This window comes from Medicago sativa, chromosome 2 (genome assembly GCF_051527215.1).
Source record: "Medicago sativa cultivar Bolivia chromosome 2, Bolivia_mono, whole genome shotgun sequence".
NCBI lineage: Eukaryota > Viridiplantae > Streptophyta > Magnoliopsida > Fabales > Fabaceae > Medicago > Medicago sativa.
This window is the reverse complement of record NC_140750.1, coordinates 16681100-16700014: the sequence shown is the minus strand read 5'-3', so window position 1 is coordinate 16700014 and position 18915 is coordinate 16681100. Positions and strand designations below refer to the sequence as shown.

The 18915-nt window shown below is 34.3% G+C and overlaps 4 protein-coding genes across 4 annotated transcripts; 1 reads left to right on the top strand and 3 right to left on the bottom strand.

Annotated features, from left to right (window-relative positions):
* Positions 1 to 788: 788 nt before the first annotated feature.
* On the top strand, positions 789 to 6095 carry LOC146945017 (putative ADP-ribosylation factor GTPase-activating protein AGD13). The gene is made up of 9 exons (XM_085743396.1): positions 789 to 878; positions 1185 to 1299; positions 1970 to 2051; positions 2243 to 2318; positions 3609 to 3772; positions 4011 to 4134; positions 4399 to 4515; positions 4619 to 4714; positions 5501 to 6095. Exons 2-9 carry the CDS (start codon positions 1251 to 1253, stop codon positions 5780 to 5782), a joined length of 990 nt encoding a protein of 329 aa, XP_085599522.1. The 5' UTR covers positions 789 to 878; positions 1185 to 1250; the 3' UTR covers positions 5783 to 6095.
* Positions 6096 to 7240: 1145 nt separating this feature from the next.
* LOC146945016 (GATA zinc finger protein) lies at positions 7241 to 7964 on the bottom strand. Its single transcript, XM_085743397.1, has one exon. The coding sequence runs from the start codon at positions 7936 to 7938 to the stop codon at positions 7414 to 7416; it is 525 nt and encodes a 174-aa protein (XP_085599523.1). The 5' UTR covers positions 7939 to 7964; the 3' UTR covers positions 7241 to 7413.
* Positions 7965 to 12087: 4123 nt separating this feature from the next.
* LOC146945015 (F-box/kelch-repeat protein At3g23880-like) lies at positions 12088 to 13497 on the bottom strand. Its single transcript, XM_085743392.1, has one exon. The coding sequence runs from the start codon at positions 13347 to 13349 to the stop codon at positions 12279 to 12281; it is 1071 nt and encodes a 356-aa protein (XP_085599518.1). The 5' UTR covers positions 13350 to 13497; the 3' UTR covers positions 12088 to 12278.
* Positions 13498 to 13913: 416 nt separating this feature from the next.
* On the bottom strand, positions 13914 to 17444 carry RFNR2 (root FNR 2). Its single transcript, XM_085743391.1, has 5 exons — positions 17220 to 17444; positions 16864 to 16920; positions 15731 to 16066; positions 15303 to 15522; positions 13914 to 14659 (listed from the first exon to the last, which is right to left on the bottom strand). Exons 1-5 carry the CDS (start codon positions 17241 to 17243, stop codon positions 14160 to 14162), a joined length of 1137 nt encoding a protein of 378 aa, XP_085599517.1. The 5' UTR covers positions 17244 to 17444; the 3' UTR covers positions 13914 to 14159.
* Positions 17445 to 18915: the final 1471 nt, after the last annotated feature.

Sequence of the window (18915 nt, the reverse complement as noted above, 5' to 3'; positions counted from 1 at the left end):
TAAAATTGTTAGTTCTTTCAAATCTAGTCTATTGCATTGCATTTCTAATAGAAAAGGCAAACTATAAACAGTAGAGCAGAAAGATGAAATGCTGACACTGATAATCACATATCCAAGGATCATGATTGTATCATTAATCTGTCACATGATATGCAAATTTTTCATTTTCTAATAGAAGAATATTTCATATATTTAATCAAGACAAAAAATAGGAAAAAACCCAACACATAAATTTACTTTAGATAGGAAACAAAGAAAGAAAAATAAAGCTTCGTTCAAGTGGTAATTTCAGATTCATAAAATTATGCAGAGAGATATAACCATGGAGCAACTTGATATCAGATCCATATACAACTACAACACCAATGGAAAGGATAAAACAAAAGTCATAGGGACTGTTTCTAATCATATAAATTAAGTCCAGAATTTTGGAAGCTTTAACAAATATCCACTAATAACAAAAAAGTAATTTTTGTAGCAATGATAATTGATAAATAGATAATGAAGTAGGACATTAATCAATGTACAAATAAAAAAGAACAAAATTCTAATGAAAATATAAAAAAATGAAGAAGCTAAAATCTAACCAAAAGCAAGCAGAATGATTATGTGGCAAATTATATAGAGTATAAAATATTAAATGAAAGTTTTTTTATTAGTTAAAAAAAATTGAAAGATTTTTTATTAATTAAATGAAAGTTTTATTTTGACTAATTGAACACATTTATTGATAATGTTTTAAAAAAAAAAAAGAATAGATTTATTGAAGTTTGAAAAATGAATGTAATAATAAATGAAAGTCATCAAAATCATCACCACCATCCGGGTTCATCGCAATCGTGTCTCTCTCCGCCATTCCGATTTCTTCCTTCTCACTGGTAACTCTTTCTCATCTCAATTTCCCATTTTCTAATCTTTTCTTTTCGATCCAAATCCTATAAACCTTATGCACTGTTCGCGCGTTATTGTATGTAATTATTCTATTCTATTCTATTCTATTCTATTCATTGCATGATTATTATTATTATTATTATTATTTAAATCATGTATGTATTTTCCATGCTTTGTAAGAATTAATAATGTAGTACATATATTCTGCAATTACAGGATTCTTTCTAGGAATAATTGTGTAGTAAAAATAAATAACTCTGCTTAGAAAAATATTTATGTTTTTTATTTCTTAGGTTGCTGTTGCTTGAATATTAGTTAAAGAGGTTGCATACTGGATTGGATGATTCTGGACTTTTACCATGTCATCAGTCAATAATCTTCGAATGGATCTCGGAAGGCCCGCCTCAGGTATCCGACATGCATTGTCACTGTAAACTAGTTTTAAGTTTTTTTTTTTTTTTTTTAATCGCTAGGAAAATGTTAGTAATTAGCTTCTTAGGTGGAGAATGCCGAAATTGTTAGGCCGGACACTGTGACGGGGGTTCGAACTCCAGCTCCGCCACTTGTGTGTGAGTTTCCAATGGCTATTGTAAAAAAATACCATTAATTCTACACTTCAGGCTTCTTGGTGAGTTTTGTTTTGAGTAATGCTAGGTAGCCAAAATAATAAAGAGAATGAACCATAATTTTAAAGAATTCCGCGGGTTTTAAGGGTGATTGTTGTATTAAGATTAAAAGGCTGGGATCAGTCATCTCTTCAATAGAGGGATGGGTAGCTCACTTGGTTGAGCTAAAGGATTAAAGGAGTTAAAGGCGGCAAGGGAGAAAAAACTAACGTAACAATAACATACTAACATTTGCCTGACAATCATATTAGGTTATATCATTTCCTCTAGCTTTCTGATATTGGTTTATCATGTATGCTTTAGACGCGTGTAAATTTTCTAGGTGTTGCAGCAAATAACTTAAGTCCTGAACCTTTAAGACTATTTAGTATAGATAAAATAGGTTGAGGCCTATTTCAAAGTTTTTTCATTTGTTTTTTTGAGAAGTTGAATGATTGGAAGATCTTTTACAGGTAGAAGAAGATTGAAAGATTTATTGCATCAGAAGGATAATCGTGTTTGTTCGGATTGTAATGCTCCAGATCCTAAATGGGCGTAGGTTTTTCGTTCCTGCACTCATGATTTTTGTGGTTTATATAAATGTGTGGCCATTTTCATCCTTTTCTTGGGTGAACTTTAATGAATATGCCCTTAAGCTATAGGAAAATAACTAAATGTAAAAATAAAATAGAGAAATATGACGTGAACATTGCTACTGTGAATTCAGATTTTATGTTAATTTTCAGGTCTGCCAACATTGGGGTGTTTATATGCTTAAAATGTTGTGGTGTGCACAGAAGCCTTGGTACTCATATATCAAAGGTAAACCATTAATATGTACCATAATAAAAATGAAAACTATTTACTGGTTTTCTCATTGTTGTGGAAGCATTGTTTCCTTAGTTCACTCTAATCAGAAATTTTTATTCTTTTTAATGTGCAATATTTGAAGCTTGAACTATGTATCTTTTCCATTTTTGTCTTCAACAAATTTAAAAAGTTGATTGATAACTCATGTTTCGGTTGTTCATTTTCCAAAACTTTTGTAAGAAATGCATCGCGTGATATGGAGGAAAAGAAAATGAGTCACTTACTTTCATGATTTACAAAACATGTTTGTCTTTCAACCTGACATTCACGAGACATGTTTAAGTGCATTAAATTGCAGTTACATCATTACATGTATTAGATGCATGATAGTTCATTAGTTTGTGTTGGAAATCCCGCCTTCATTGCGTCCGTCTCTAGCCACCTAATTGCGGTATTAGGTTGCCTTTATTGCAGCCTCCAACACCTTCATTGTGTTGGGTGCAAAAGGGTGGATTTAGTCCCACACTGCCTAGAGATAGGCCTATGTAGTGTACTAGTGTTTATAAAGCCTGGGCAGCTCTCACCTTACAAGTCGGTTTTGTAAGTTTAGTTAGGCCCAACCCAAATTCTAAGAGGTTGGCATTAGTTATGAAAAATATGTTTAAGTTAAAGTCTCAGTTCTTAGTAGGTATTATTCCTCATTTTAGTTCTGTTTATAATTTTAGTTGTATTCATCGAGGTTTTAACACCCTAGGTCTAAAGAAGGAAGCAAAACTATCTTGACCAAAGTCATTGAGTTCAAACTCGATATTAAAAGCATGATGATCATTCTGAGAAAATAAATAAATTGTTAAGCCATGTCATTTGTCACTCAGCTTCAGTTCAGTTCTCATTTTGTGTACTTAAGGTTGTTTTTCTGAAGCATAACTAACCTAGACTGTTAATTTTTTCATACAGAATGCATTTCTATCCTTAAAGTTTAGCATACAATTAAGCCAAGCTAATATTTGCATGTTACCAGAATGAACTAGGATTAGGGTCGTTCTTCCTGTTTCATTCATTCACTCTTCCTTTTAACTTTTTACTATTTGGTGTGTGTGTGTGTGTGTGTGTGTGTGAGTGAGTGCGCGCGCGCGTTAAATAGGATCTTATGCTATGACCTTGTTTTTCCTATTACACTAACATGATGTTGGACCATAAAATGTGACCTATTTTTGTTTGTATTAGGATGTGTCTATCAAGTTGATGGTGCAAATGCTGAATTTAATGTATTTGTTTGACAGCATTATTTTTTACTTACAGGTTTTGTCTGTGACATTGGATGATTGGTCAGATGATGAAGTAGATGCAATGATAGAAGTTGGGGGAAATGCTTCTGCTAATTCAATTTATGAGGCTTATATTCCTGAAGGATATACAAAACCCGGACCAGATGCCAGTCATGAGCAGCGTGCAAAGTTTATACGGTTAGACATGCTTTCATATACACAGTGAATTGTTTGTAGTCTGCATTATTTAGTTCCTCTTGAAAATCTTATATCTTTTATCACCATGAAGTAGACAATGATGAAGATTGTTTTTCCTCCCCCTCTCTTGCTCTCTGGCGCTGATTCATTCATTTTCTTGACATTCTGCTGTTCTTTCAACTGGTTATGTGAATCCTTTAGTTAACTACCTTTTTAATCGTGGTTATTTCGACTGCAGGTCAAAGTATGAGTTGCAAGAATTTTTGAAGCCTAGTTTGCGCATTGTGTCCGGAAAAAGCAATCTATCAAGTTCTTCCAATAGTTTTATGGATAGTTTTAAAAGCACTAATTCAGAGAGAATGGTAACTTTGATTATGTGTTAGTCTTTTGTTTTTCTAACTGCTTTTATGAGTGACAGAGACCAAATTTTTGTATGCATCTTTTTGGGTTGAATCATTGTTGAACCAGATGAAAGCCTACAAGTTTATTGTGAGAAATAATTTAATAATATAGATGACATGAAGCATGTTTTATTGTTCAACACTATTATATCTGTAGTAATAGCAGTGCAGCTGCTTTCGTTAGTGATTTTGTTGGGCAGTGACTGATATTAGTTGTGACAACAGGAAGGTATGGTAGAATTCATTGGAATGTTGAAGGTGAAAGTGATTAAAGGAACAGATTTAGCCGTCCGGGATATAAAGTCAAGTGACCCATATGTTGTTTTGAACCTTGGCACACAGGTTGGTTGCTTTTCTTGCCATATATTTCCTTGGGAAACTGCTGCTTTTTATTTTTATTTACAGTTGAAAAATCATAAATTTGATTTGGTGCTATGGCGTACAGACTGTCCAGACAAGTGTAATAAGGAGTAATTTGAATCCAGTCTGGAATGAAGAACATATGCTGTCTGTTCCAGAGCATTATGGACAGCTGAAATTGGTATGATTGAATTTTATGTTTTGAATGATAGACACTAAATTCTGTTTTGTATCCTTTAACAATGGACACCATGATTGCAGAAAAATGAGTTCCTCCATCCTCATTTTGCCAGTTCCATTTATTGCAAGCAACCTAATCCAATTAAAAGTTACCTTCTCTTACACAGCTACACCCATTCTCACCATTGGAAATAAATAAAGATGTCTTCCAATACAGTTCCTTATTGGTTATAACTTGCAATAACTTGAAGGAAAAACATAAGTATGAATCTGTGATAAGAGTGAACTAAGTATACAAACAATATTTGATATCTAGGCATTCCTCACTTACTCTCTTTATCTTGGTATTAAGCAATTAGATTAGGTCCTTCCGTAAGGGATAGAACTAGAGGATCAGCCTCTTCCTTTTCTTATTCTTTGTTCCCTTCCCAATTTTATCTTCAGTCAGTGACCTGTTTATCTCAAATCAAATCAGAATTGAACGACATTCACTGTTCAGCGTAATATGAAAACAAAAATTGAAATTGGTTGCATACTACTGCTGTCTTGAAATTGGTTACATACTGATGGATGCTTAATATATTCTTTGGAGATGGATGTTTGGATGTATAGTTATATTGCACCTTGTTGTATATTTGTTCTTTTTCTTCCCTCCTTTGTTTGTGTGTGTGTGTGTGTGTAGTGTCAGAGTGTACATGCTAACAAAGAAAGAAGATATTTGATTTCTGGTTTAAGAACACAACACTTAATCTTATCAACTAATCTTATAAACTGGCTATGATTGCAGAAAGTATTTGATCATGACACTTTTTCTGCTGATGATATAATGGGAGAAGCGGACATTGATCTTCAGTCACTGATAACATCTGCCGTGGCATTTGGAGATGCTGGAATGTTTGGCGATATGCAGATCGGAAAATGGTTGAAATCTGACGACAATGCACTTATTGAGGATAGTGCAGTCAAAATTATCGATGGAAAGGTTAAACAAATGATGACACTCAAGCTCCAGAACGTTGAATCTGGAGAAATAGAGTTAGAACTTGAATGGATTTCTCTTGATCACTAGCTACTTGAATGTTGTTAGCCTATGAAGAGACCTATGTAATTTTTCTCATCTGCTTTTGGCTCATCATCCTAGAGGAACAAATAAATATGCCTATTTGTGTTTATTAATTTATTGGACCAAATATTGAGTGCATTTTCTACACAGAAAAGAGCGAGAGAAAAACATAGTTTTGCCCAGATGTTCATAATCACATATTTACTTTCATGTGCAAATGTGAATTTGCCAGTGTGCATGTCAATTGGTTTATGTAAAACTATATGCATTAGGCGGAAAAATATTTGTTGCCAATTTTAATTTTTAATCATTGTCCTGATTTTCTAATATTTTATATATTTGATTTTTTTTTAGCGATTTATATTTATATTTGATTTTATGAACACTTCAATATAAATTTTACGACAAAAAAAAAATAAAACAAAGATTTAAATAACATTTTTATTGACTTTAAATTTTGTTAAAAATTCTCATTTTACCTTTTATTGAAGTTTTACAATAATTAGATAGTAAAGGTTGAAAACTACAATAGGAAAGGGAGAGTATTCAACAGGAAATGTTTCTTCAACATAATGGCGAGCATATTTTATGCATTGTCCCTACCAACTGAGCTAAGCACACGAGGACGAGCTTTGTTAGTCTTTGTTAGCTAGGAGATACCTTTGGGCAATCAAAAAAATCCATTTAATAAATAAATTCTAGCATTAACTTTACATACATCCTTATTATTTGATCATAAATTTGATATACGAATCCCACAAAAACAGGAGTGAGGTAATTGGCCTCAATTCTTAACGGGCAAGCATCATTTCACCAAAAAGAATCTTAATTTAATGAAAGACGATATCCTATCTTTGTGAAAGGTCACAATTGAAGGTATTTCTAAGTGTGAGACCATCACTTTATTGCAAGCCCCACATTGAGACATACATAGAACCCTCTCATTTGCAGCTTCAAAGTATCAAATAAAGCACCAAGGATGAAGCTTCGTTTGCAACCTTTTCTCAACCCAAACTTTTCATTATAATTTGAGACATTACTTCCTCCTAAAACAACTTATAATTTATACAAAAGAAATATTTTTTACACCATTGATCTATCATCACAGATCATAATTAATAATTGACTAACTTTAATCATGACTATATATGAAGTCACGGATATGAAAACTACATTCGTTATTCATTTACTATTTTTTTTAACATTTGAAAAAACTTAGAACAACAATTATTTAGCAACAAATAAAGTAACATATCAAATGCTATTATTGATGGTTAGTCATACTCTTCATGCCCATTTTCTATTGACACATCTTATACGTAACCTTAAATTATGAATGATATAAAAGTACCCTTAATCTAACAAACAGGTCAACTCCAACTAAGTATGACATCTTATCAGCAAAAGAAAAAAAGAAAAAAAAATACTACCCATCAACAACCACAGCTTTATCAACACGTAATCTCAATAATGAAATAATTTAATCCCATAATAATATATATAATGAAATATACAAAGAAGGATTAGTAGTATATCAATATCAATGAATTTACACAATGACCCTCGACCTTTCACCTTTACATAAAAACACAGCAACCTTAAAATGGAACATAAATAAAAACAGCAACATTAAAAACTCACGAATTTCTCACTAACTCAAGTTTATTGGCATTAACATTATTATTATTATTATAATTATTATCTTCATCACGAAACGAATCATTTCGTTCTGAATTTTTTCTTCTATGTTTATTAAACAAACAAAGCAAAATAGAAACCACTAATAAAACGCCACCTGTGATTCCACAAACCAAGCTCGCCATTACTAAAGCTTTTCTCAACTTTCCTCCGCCGTTGCCGGTGGTGCTCCAATACGCCGGCGGGAGGGATTCAGGGACATTCCGATACGCGTCGAAGGAGGAAGAAGAGGAGGATGAGCTGGAGTTGGTATTGAAGAAGGATTTCATGTCCGGTGGAGAATTTGCTGGCGGTGGTGATTGGAAGCTGAGGCCGTGGTCGGAGGGACGGAGGTCCCTGGCGGTGGAGACTCCGGCGAGTATGGCAGTTATCATAATTGTGGTGGTAAAATGTTTGAGGGGTGACATTGATGAGTAAAGTGGAAAAGAATTAGAAGCATTAGTGTTGTTGTGTATGAACAACATATATATAATGTGACAAAAAACTTGGTTTTATATTTATTGTGATTTGAAATTTAACTAACTACTTTTTTTACGTGACTTCATTAATAAAAAGGTATTGAAATATATGTATTGTGTAGTAGATGATATTATTGGGGGGTTTGATAAAGTGTTGTTTTTCAAGGGTAGTGGAGACTATGTGATGTGGTTATTTTTGTTCCTTAGCTTTTAAGTATTTGTTTTTAGTGAAAATGTCTAAAATTTAGATTAAGGGAGATAAGCTTCATATAAGACAATATAGAATCACTTAATTCAACAAAATTTTATAATTGAATTAATATAATGTTAGTGTAAATAGAACTTATCGTGTAATTTCAACTCAGATAGTTGCAAAGACGTTAATATGTAGGAAAAAGAGTTTGAATATTGAATTTTCAATTTTTGTACATTTAAGGCTTGTAAATCAGCCACTAAGACCATCCACAATGCAGCACCCCATTTGGGTGCTTAAATGGGTCCTGACTGTACACGTCATTCGTTTTATAATTAATACGTAATAAGCATCCAATCTCTCCAACCCAGCACCTCAAAATAATTATTAATTAGGTCCCAGCAATAACTCTATATCATTACATTTTAACAATAATTTTTATACTCATTCATAATTATATAATTTTAAAATATTGAAATAATTTAATTATAAATTATTAAAAAAAAACAAATTCAAAGAAGGAAAAAATAAAGTAATTAAGTACAGATTTTTTTTTTTAAGGGGTATTTGAATACAAGAAATGTCAACTAAAATTTCCAAGGCTATGCTACAAGCAAATTCAAATTCAACTATTTTTTTTAGGGAATCAAATTCAACTATTATTTACAACTATTATATAATTATTTTTTAATATCAAAATAATACAATAATTAAATATATAAAAAATAGAATTAATTGTACATGTGGGGCCCATGAGTAATAGGAGAGAGAGGGTGCCTATACAAGCACCCACCTTCATAAGCACCATATTCATTGGTGACACAAAGGGGATGCTTATTTACAATGGTGCTTTTTTTTTTGAAGAAATATTTACAATGGTGCTTAATAGGGGAAGGACTCCCCGTTGTAGATGGTCTAAGTTACTTCACAAAATAAAAGGATTGACTATATATGTCTCTTTTCATTTTTTTTACAATACAAAAGGTCCGATCATATGTGTTTATTAGTTTTTGTAGTTGTAATTATATTTTCGTTTTTGAGAAAAATTAAGTAAGTTGAGTAATGCTAAAATAATACTTACAAAAACACTTTGCATATTCTTACATCAACAATGGACAAAGCCGATCCAAGAGTAAGGCTACTAAATCACTAACTTTAAACCCACAAACGAAAATTCATTGTCATTAGTTTTTATTAACAGAAAACGCTCCATACATAGACAAAAGGCATTATACATTGAACCTTGTTTTAGACCACAATAACCATTGAAAATTATTTTGTTGGCCTTGACAATGGATTAGTTGGAACTAGTTATATACTTGTCTAACCCGACCATAACTTTTGACAGTGTTTTTAGTATGCATCCAAACTCAAAATATTGTTTTCGCAGTAGTATTTTACTACAAGGGTTACCATCTAAACTAACATAAATTCTACCTTGAATATTTGTTAATAAAAATCTCATCACCAATCTAACTTGTTCCTAAAGTATATACACACTAACTCATTCCTAAAGTTTAGTAAGGCCCATTTTTACACCATTATAACTCAAACAAATTCAATGATTTGCCTACCAAAAGTAGTAACTCAAACAGGAGAGAAGCTCCTATGACAGATAGTGAGACTGTCAAGTTCAACAAACATATAATACCTGCCATCCCAAAAGATGATTCTGACAAGAAATAGTGTCAACGTCCCCTTTACAGCCTCTCTGGTTAATCATAGCCTGCAACATTTTATGTTAAAGGGAAATGTTAACTTTCACTATCAAAGAAGCTTCACATTGCTTCATACTTCCAGCAGCAATGCGGTTTTGCAGCACAGTAAATAAATTTTTGTGGCAAACGGCATACATTTTAACAAACATACAAGTGACTGGGCATAAATCTTATGCCAATCTTGGAAAACCAAACTACTATATTTTTTTTTTGAAACGGCATAATATTATTAACCGACGAGCCCGTGCGAGGAGCACTAACAAGCTCGGGTGGAGAAAAAATACAATAAGGGGAAATCGGTTGCCAAACAATCACCAAGCTCGAACAAAAACCCCTTTAAAACCACCCAAATGCAAAAGAAACAGCCCAAGGATAAATGACGCAAGAATATACATTTGACAGAGCACATGCATACCCCTGCGTCAACACCAAAAAGGCCGCTTCAGCAAAAACCAAAACTGAACACTAGGCATAACCGGCCTCAAAAACGACACCGCAAAAGCCCACAGCTGCGCAGCTACCACCAGCAACCGCAGCACAGCCAACACACCAGCCGCATGGACCTAAAGCCAGCCGAAACAAACACACACAGCAGCAAACTGTGGCAGCACCAATGCAGCAGCCTTTCCTATAGCCTATCATCTTCTATATAGGCACTCTCTAGGATTCCAAGTCCACTCGTAAAAGAGGAACGATGCTATCTTTAATCTACTCAACGTCCACACCCAAGAAACCGCTTTGATCTCATCCACTAATACCCCAACATCCTTCTCTTTGTTATTGAAAATCCTTGCATTTCTTTCTTTCCATATCGACCAAATTGTGGCATGCCAAATCAACAAAAAGCCTTTCCCAAGTCTTCTCGAAACCACCTCATAGTTCCAACATTCAAATTGCACCAACAAATTATGAGGAGTTATAAAATTAATCCCAAGCCAATCTAAAATACGGCGCCAAATTAAAGAGGAGACCTCACAATGTAAGAAAAGATGGATAGAAGTCTCTACTTTCTTCCCACACAAAGCACAAAGTAAGGAAGCTCCCGGATCAAGGATATGACGGAGAGCGAGATTATCCCTTGTTGGAATGCGATCTAGAAGGAGAGTCCAAGAGAATGCCACTACTTTGGAAGGAGCCGGACTCCTCCATAGCGAGGAAAAAACTCCGTCGTTGATATCACCCACATCCTCTTCCAAAAGAAAAAGATCCTCCAAGATGGCATAGGTTGAATTAACCGAAAATAAGCCATCCTCCTCCGGTATCCAAACCCACTTATCCTCCTCATCACCAAGAGCAACCCCTTCCATCAACGCCAACAAATTGTTAAGAAGATTAAGCTCCCACAAAAACGGTTGCCTCCTCCACGTAAGATTCATCTCCCACCCCCCCATCTTGAGACACCGCCACTTCCTCCACCTTAGCTTCCCTTTGATTTGATATAGAAAAAAGTCTAGGAAAAGACAAATATAGGGGGGAATCCCCTGCCCATCCATCCTTCCAAAAGCTAGTATTTCTCCCATTTCCAACTATCCTCCTCACCCTCTTAGTGAACCAATATTCTCCAACACCATCCTCTAACGACCTTAAGTTTCTCCACCAAAGTGAAGCAAATCTCGGCCATCTAGTCACCTCACCGTGAACCAAACCAACCACATGATCTCCATATTTATCCACCAACACCCTTTTCCAAAGTGGTTGATCTACTTGGAGTAGCCGCCATTTCCATTTTGCCAAAAGACTCAAATTAACCAACTTCACATCTCTAACTCCTAGCCCACCCTTGCTCCTTGGATGGCACACCTTCCTCCATTTTACCCAACATACTTTCCGACCTCCCCCAACCCCTCCCCAAAGGAAGTCTCTTTGAATCCGGGTAACCATCTTAAGCACCTTAGTCGGAATCTTCATGAAGGATAAGTAGAAAATAGGTATAGCATTTAAAACGGAATTCAAGAGAACAATTCGACCACCAAGGCTATATATATTGAATTGAAATTGAAATGCATGATGAAAGAACAAACAAAAAACTCTAACCATCGAATAAATCAAATTTAACACACGACTTTCTCATGTTGGGAATTTCCTCAAACATATGTTAATTTCCATTTCAATTTTATGCTTACTCGTTACTTCATGGATCGTTTTTTTTTTTGAAAAAAAAAAAAAACGATCCGTGAAGTAACGAGTAAGCATAAAATTGAAATGGAAATTAACATATAAGAAATGAAGAACCCAGTGGATAGGTTCTTCCTAAACCTCATAACATCTGTGAGTACATTATTTCAAACATAAGCCACAGTACATAAATGGAAATAACAGAAAAGTTGTAATTAAGATGGGTTTGCACAAGTTGCATAACATAACATCAATGTTACTAAAGTCTACTAATAAGAACAAGGTGATATCAAACTCTCTTGGTAGACGTCTGGAAACATTTAACCATGGCGTTTTTGAACTTGAGCCTTAAAAGTACCATCTCTAGAATTGTAAACAAACAACTTATGAAGATACTCTAGCAGCACTTGGTGATCCTCGTAAACATAAAGTGCCCTAGTATAAATACCACAACCACCTCCATTTATGTGAGGAACATGGAATAATCTAGTCCAAGATTCTTTATTTCCATACTCCTTCATAAGCCAAACCTCAGAATGAGCATCAGAATGAGAAGAAAGTGTGCACAAACACTCCCTCAAAACCCATAAGGATTTAGTGATCACAATCTCTCCATAATCCGGTGGCAATATCTCTCGATAAGACCCCTTCTCCAAATCAAGTGAAACAATAGTTGAATTATTACATGCCAACCAATTAAGAGTTCCATTAATGAATTTTCCTGATTTATGCTCAGGAACACAATGAGGAAAATCCTGAATCCTTCTCCAAAAATTGGTACCCATAGTATGAACATAAGTTTGGACTTGGTCAACCCCTTTATCCCTGTTGCGAGAAAAGGCAACCACCTTGTAAGTATCAGTGGAATGATCATAGCCAAAGCCGGTATATATTGTGTTACTCCCTGGAATTTCTAAAGAGGGCAATTTTGCAAATTTCCTAATGGAAGGGTTCCAAAGAACAACGAAACTGAGATGGAGTTCGATACAGAGAATGCCGTGGCAAGAGCCATGGATTTGATCAAAGTGTACACCGCTTTGATGGCTGAGAGGATAATCTGGCTGCTGTGTGGCAGTGGCGGTGGGGGTGAGTTTTGTTGTGAAGAGGGTGGAGATAGGGCAAGTCTTGAAGGTGTAATCGTGTTTGGATAAATGTGGGAAGAAGAGATGGTGGCGCGTGGTTGAGACGCGAAGGTGGTTTTTGGCGAATTTGGGGTGGGAGATTAGAGATTTCCAAGACTTGCAGACAGTTTTAAATTGCACGAGGGGTGTGACCGGAAGCCTATAGAGAATTTCTAACACGAGATCGAATGGAAGAGTCGGTAGTGGAGGCGGGTGAAGGGAAGTGGAGTTAGAATGCCGCCTCTTTGTTGTTGTTGTTCTCGGCGCCATTTGTGAGCGTAACGACTGCCAGTTGCAGAAGGCGGGGAGATGGATGAATGAATGAGATTGGAAAGATGAAGCGGAGCTTTATACTGTAAAAAAATAGGGTTTGGGCCCAAATCAAAATAACACCCCAACTTTGGTCAAAATCGGGTAATTATCCCCAACTTTTAACCAACGTGCAGGATTCATCCTTTTGACCCAAAGAAACGGAGGGAGGGAATCTGTGACATGGAGTTGGTGGTGGAGATGCTACCTGAAGTTCTCGTACCATCCGAAATTAGTTCATTTATGACTTAAACATCTTTTTGGTCATTTATCTTCTCCCCATATACTTGACTTAATTTTATTTTAATTAACTTTAACAATCAATGCACTTGGAAAAGGTAGGTAACTGGGAAATTCTTTTTAAAGAATAACTTAGAAACAGAAAATAGTCTTGAAGTCCAACATCACCAAGAAGCTCAAACATGCTTTCATCACTCAAGTTTCACACTTTTTGATATCATTCTAGGTCATGCTCAAATTCTACCGGACAAGAAGCCTTATTGATTAACAAGATAATTCAAGATGTGGCAACTGAAAACATGCTGCTTCCCTTAATAAAAATATGACCCCAAACATGTCTCTAGCACTGCTAATGACTTAAATTTTCAAATGTTGCATCCATCAAGAAAACAATACATCATTATAATCTACTAATACAGAACAGATACAGCTACTCAAGCTGCTTAATGAAAGTTTATTAATCAAAATAATTTCTAATGAAAATGCTAACAATTTTGTCTTTTTTCTTCTGCAAGACAAAACAAACACATATCAGTAGACTTCAACATGCCATTGTTTGTTCTTCTTAAGTTGTGAAAGCTTCTCTTCCCAACTTTCTCCTCTGTTCTCAGCAACCCTTTTCAGTGTTTCTTGGATCCCAGGCATCATTCCTTTCAGACCACAGAAATAGATGTGAGCTCCATTATCCAAGAGCTTAAAGATTTCATCGCTATATTCCTCGATCTTATCCTGAACATACATTTTGCCACCATTCCTGTTCTTCTCCTCTCTGCTGAGGGCTCGGTCGTACCGGAAGTTCTCTGGATAATCCTTAAGGTATTTGGTGAACTCGTCGTCATAGAGAAGACTATCAGAATTTGCAACACCAAGGAAGAGCCATGCTAGTCCTCCGAACTTGAATGTAGGGACTGATTCCATGAACATTCGACGAAGATAGCCTCTATATGGAGCAACACCAGTACCAGTAGCAATCATTATATGGGTAGCATTTGGGTCGTCCTCTGGCAAAAGCATTACCTTCCCTGAGGGGCCTGCAAAATATTTGTAGGATTTAGATATAATTTAATTCCTACCCAACAAGAATCAAGTTTTCAAATTTATGAAACTTCATCAAATACCCTCAACTGTTCCCATTCATCATTTAAGCAAGTGAATATTTTCACATAGAGTGCATTATCTTGGATCGAGGAACATAGCAGTTTGTTCGATGCTATAGCGCCACTGTTTGACAACATTTTGTACTAAATAGCATATTGTGAGACAATAGCGGTATTTTCAAATTCGGCTACGCGAGCCGCTATTTAACAGCATTGATACAGAGGCCATCATGCATAGTAAGAATTCCAATGGATAAACCAGCCAACAAATAACAATCGACACAGTAAAATTAATCTAAAGCAAGACACGTTCATGCAGTACTTTTAGGAGACAAAACTTTGCAAACCGGTCACATCAAACTTTCTAATAAGGTGTGTAGGGCATACTTATGACATCAAGAATAAAAAGAAACAACTGAGTATGAAAGCATGTACAGAAAAGATATTAGAAATTCTCTCAACTGAGCAAGATCTTCAATGCATTACTTTGTTGAAATTGGAATATAATTTCAAGAAGTTGAAAAAGAAATTAGAAAACATTTCTACCTTTTCCTAAGTAAAAAATGTTTTGCCTTACCTGTGATCTTAATTTTGTCTCCAGGCTTTGAGTCACACAAAAAATTGCTACAGACACCATTCTTGGAAGGATCTTCCTTTCCTGTTTCGGGATCATAATAAACAGCACGGCGCACACACAAGCTGGCTGTTTTTCCATCAAAAAAGTCTCCATACCTTGTGGAAGCAATTGAATATAGTCGAACATTATGCGGAGCACCCGGTTTTTTTGGATTTTCACCCTGCCACCCATGTACAATAGTATTGATGAGTATTGAAATTATTTAAGAATTTAACTACATGAACTCGTAACTCATATAAGATCTCATATCAGAAAAAAAAAAAAAAAAAAAAAAAAAAAAAAAAAAAAACTGCTTTCTACATTACTTAAAGAGCTAAAAAGGTACCGTTATGAATTTACATTCAGTATTTGGATAACAAGTCACTTACTGGTGGAATAACACCATAACTCTGTCCCTCCCAGTAGGGAACATTTCCATCATGATTGATCACAACATGACAAGTTTCCCCAGGAGCCTTTGGTCCCACTATTCGTTCAACGGAAACAATTGTTGCTGTATAGGGTTCTTTAGGCTTGTGTAGGTTCAACGGAGGCTCAGCAGGATTTTCCAATTCTAAAGGGGAGACAGCAACTTTGGGCACACTTGCTTGTTGCACTGACATGCAAATCACATTCTGATTTCTCCTCCAACCACAGTTCTTTGCTTTCATATCCAAAGCAAACACCGGTGCCCATGATTTATCCCGAAAGTTTATGTTAGATGCCTGCAACATCAAGTTCAATTTTCTTTTAAATAATCACATTATAAAATCTTAACAAGAATAGAAATTACAAAACATATCAACATTAATACAATCTCTTATTTTAGTGGCTGCAACATCGTTATCAGACATTACACACTTATAGATCAATTAACATATATTAAAACAAGTTCCTATATAACAAAACTAGACACGAATGTATCAAAGCTACACATGTTTGACAACTAGACACAGACTTTGATAACCACAGGTCTTGCAAAACCAAAATAACTCATAACAAAGTACTACATGCCTAACATAATATTATTCATTTGCATCAAATCAAAGTGGAAGATCATCCACAATAATAAGCAATTATTTCTCTTGGCAAAACAATATAAATCATATTTGATCCATACTAATACTTAAACCCGTCGCAGTATTGGAGATACAGAAATGAACTGAATAAGGTGTATAAACATCCATCAATTACAATAATAGTTCCTTCAAGGTTTCTCAAAAGCCATAAAATTTACCAAATCAAATTAGTCATAAAAATCTAAAAAGCACAGATCCTTTATACAATTGGGGTCTATGAAGCACTGGCACCGGCATATATACGGACACCTAAGATACACTAACACGTAGACATCGATAATAATCGATAATAAAATGAAAATTATTGAATGTAACTACAAGTGTCGGAGTTATCCAAGTGGAGTCATTGAAGTAAAATGGGGTTTCATGGATTTAACATGACATAACATGCAGGATCATAGATATAGCCGACCATGTTTAAAAGCGAAGTAAAAATATGAAACCTTAAACACAGATCTTCTGGCGGAGAAATCATTGCTAACAGGAACAGTAACAGCCATCTGCAAAAACAAAAAAAACCACAAAAAAAAAACCACAAAAGTTTGAGTATTGATTGATCAAATTAAGTTGAGTAACTAAGAATCCTAAAACAAATAAATAAATAAATAAAAAGTACAAATTGGGGTGGTAAATAAATTTCTCCGCTTTGAAGTTCCGCAAATAAATATATTCATTCATTCATCAACCAAAAACCCATATTGAAAAGAAATAAAAAGGTGAAATTTTGATGGGAGATTGAGTGACCCATTTGCAGATAGAACGCAAAAAGGAAGAAAAGGAAGTGAGATTGATTGATTACCTTAGAAGCTGACAGGTGAGACATGATTGATAATGAGGAAGAGGAAGAGAAGTTGATTGATGAATATATAGTAGTAGAGTAGTAACGAGGTAACACAAGACAATTCAAATCACAATTTGTTTTGTTGATTGATGTATGAATGATCCTTTCGAGAGAGGGAAAGGTCGGGTTCTTGTTCTTCCCTTTGGCTTCTCGGAGTGTAGTCTTCGCCAACTTGGAATTCTTAACTCCAATAGTCTGATTATGTACTTGTCTAAGAGCATCTACTAGGACTCATTTATAATTTTTTAATAAAATTGACCGATAAGTATTCGCTTTTTCCGACCCAACCTTATACGCATGTTTTAAATGGAGTTTATTAATCAACTATCAATAATTTTATATTATTATATTTTAAATTTTTAATATTGAAAAAATATTTGAACCACTTAAGATTGATGTTTTAAGTGAGACTTTGGGTCTTATAAGACCTCAAAAACTTTTATCTTCGATGGAGATACTTGATAGGCATCGGGTCTTAAAAGTTTAAGATCACCCATTCGGGATGATCTTACTCAGTAAGGGTAATAGTCATTTTGATTTACAAGTAACCACGATAATCTCTTAATGTATCGAAATTTTAAAATAATCTAAAATTGTTTTTAGGGATCAAATAATTTTTTTTTTTGATAATACAAAGGTAAAAATAAAGAGAAAGGAAGAAAAAAAAACAAGAAATAAAAGCTACATGGAAGCAAAAATGGTTCTAGCGAGGGATCAAATAATTTGATTATGTAGTTAAAATAATATTTTATATTAAAATGTTTCGTTAATATTGTCGTATTAGTCACTCAATATACTTATTATATCAATCATTATAAATATTTATTTACTGCCATATCGATCCTTATATCAAAAGAGATAATATTAGCATTAAGAAACTATTTTAACTTCAAAGACTATTTTTTTTTTTTTTTTGAAGAGGCAAAGACTATTTTTATTAGCTAAATGCACAATCACATACTATTTTTTGGAATTTTGATAAATTGAGTGACTAATGTGGCTATTTATACATTCAAGGACCAATGGAATTGAATCGGGTTGCACGTGACATCATTTCACAACTTTTACCGCTGGGTCACTCACGTTTTTTTGCTGAAATAATGTTGATTCCGAAATAGATGTACAACACTAAAGTCCTTTTTTTAAGGCATTAACGCCCTAACGGTTCCTTTTTCGATAGCAGTTTATTTTCAATATTAACGGCTCTTTTATAGTAGTTATTTTACATTATTATTTTTTCTTTCAGTTATCATATAACAATTCCTTTTTTTTTCTACTTTTGGTTACCACATGAGAGTTCATTTTTCTTTTCCTTTTTATAAATTTAGGAGTCTTTGCACTTATTTAGGAGTCTTTGCGCTTAGGACCAGTTTCTTGGTGCAACCTTTTGTATTATATTTCTTTTAATAACAGTGTTCTCTATGATTTGCCATTTTTATTGTGTTTTCTCATTTCATTACTTTCACTAAATTTAATTTATGATGTTGTTTCCATATTCATTTGTGTTGATGGAAACTGAATGTTGCTGATATGTTTTTTTGAGATTGTGCATGCCGGTCACTCTCAATCATCACTTAGTTTTATTGTTTTAATGAGTTGGAATGTAATTCTACGAGTAATAATATAACCAATTTTATAGTTTAAGATTTCAGTT

Excerpts from the sequence above, each read along its gene's own strand:
- LOC146945017 (XM_085743396.1), top strand. The coding sequence starts at position 1,251 with ATGTCATCAGTCAATAATCTTCGAATGGATCTCGGAAGGCCCGCCTCA. Across the intron at positions 2,052-2,242 it reads GCTCCAGATCCTAAATGGGC|GTCTGCCAACATTGGGGTGT; the intron begins GTAGGTTTTTCG and ends GTTAATTTTCAG. Across the intron at positions 4,516-4,618 it reads TTTTGAACCTTGGCACACAG|ACTGTCCAGACAAGTGTAAT; the intron begins GTTGGTTGCTTT and ends TATGGCGTACAG.
- LOC146945016 (XM_085743397.1), bottom strand. The coding sequence starts at position 7,938 with ATGTTGTTCATACACAACAACACTAATGCTTCTAATTCTTTTCCACTT.
- LOC146945015 (XM_085743392.1), bottom strand. The coding sequence starts at position 13,349 with ATGGCGCCGAGAACAACAACAACAAAGAGGCGGCATTCTAACTCCACT.
- RFNR2 (XM_085743391.1), bottom strand. The coding sequence starts at position 17,243 with ATGTCTCACCTGTCAGCTTCTAAG. Across the intron at positions 15,523-15,730 it reads GTTATGGTGTTATTCCACCA|GGTGAAAATCCAAAAAAACC; the intron begins GTAAGTGACTTG and ends CATGGGTGGCAG. Across the intron at positions 14,660-15,302 it reads AGACAAAATTAAGATCACAG|GCCCCTCAGGGAAGGTAATG; the intron begins GTAAGGCAAAAC and ends AATATTTTGCAG.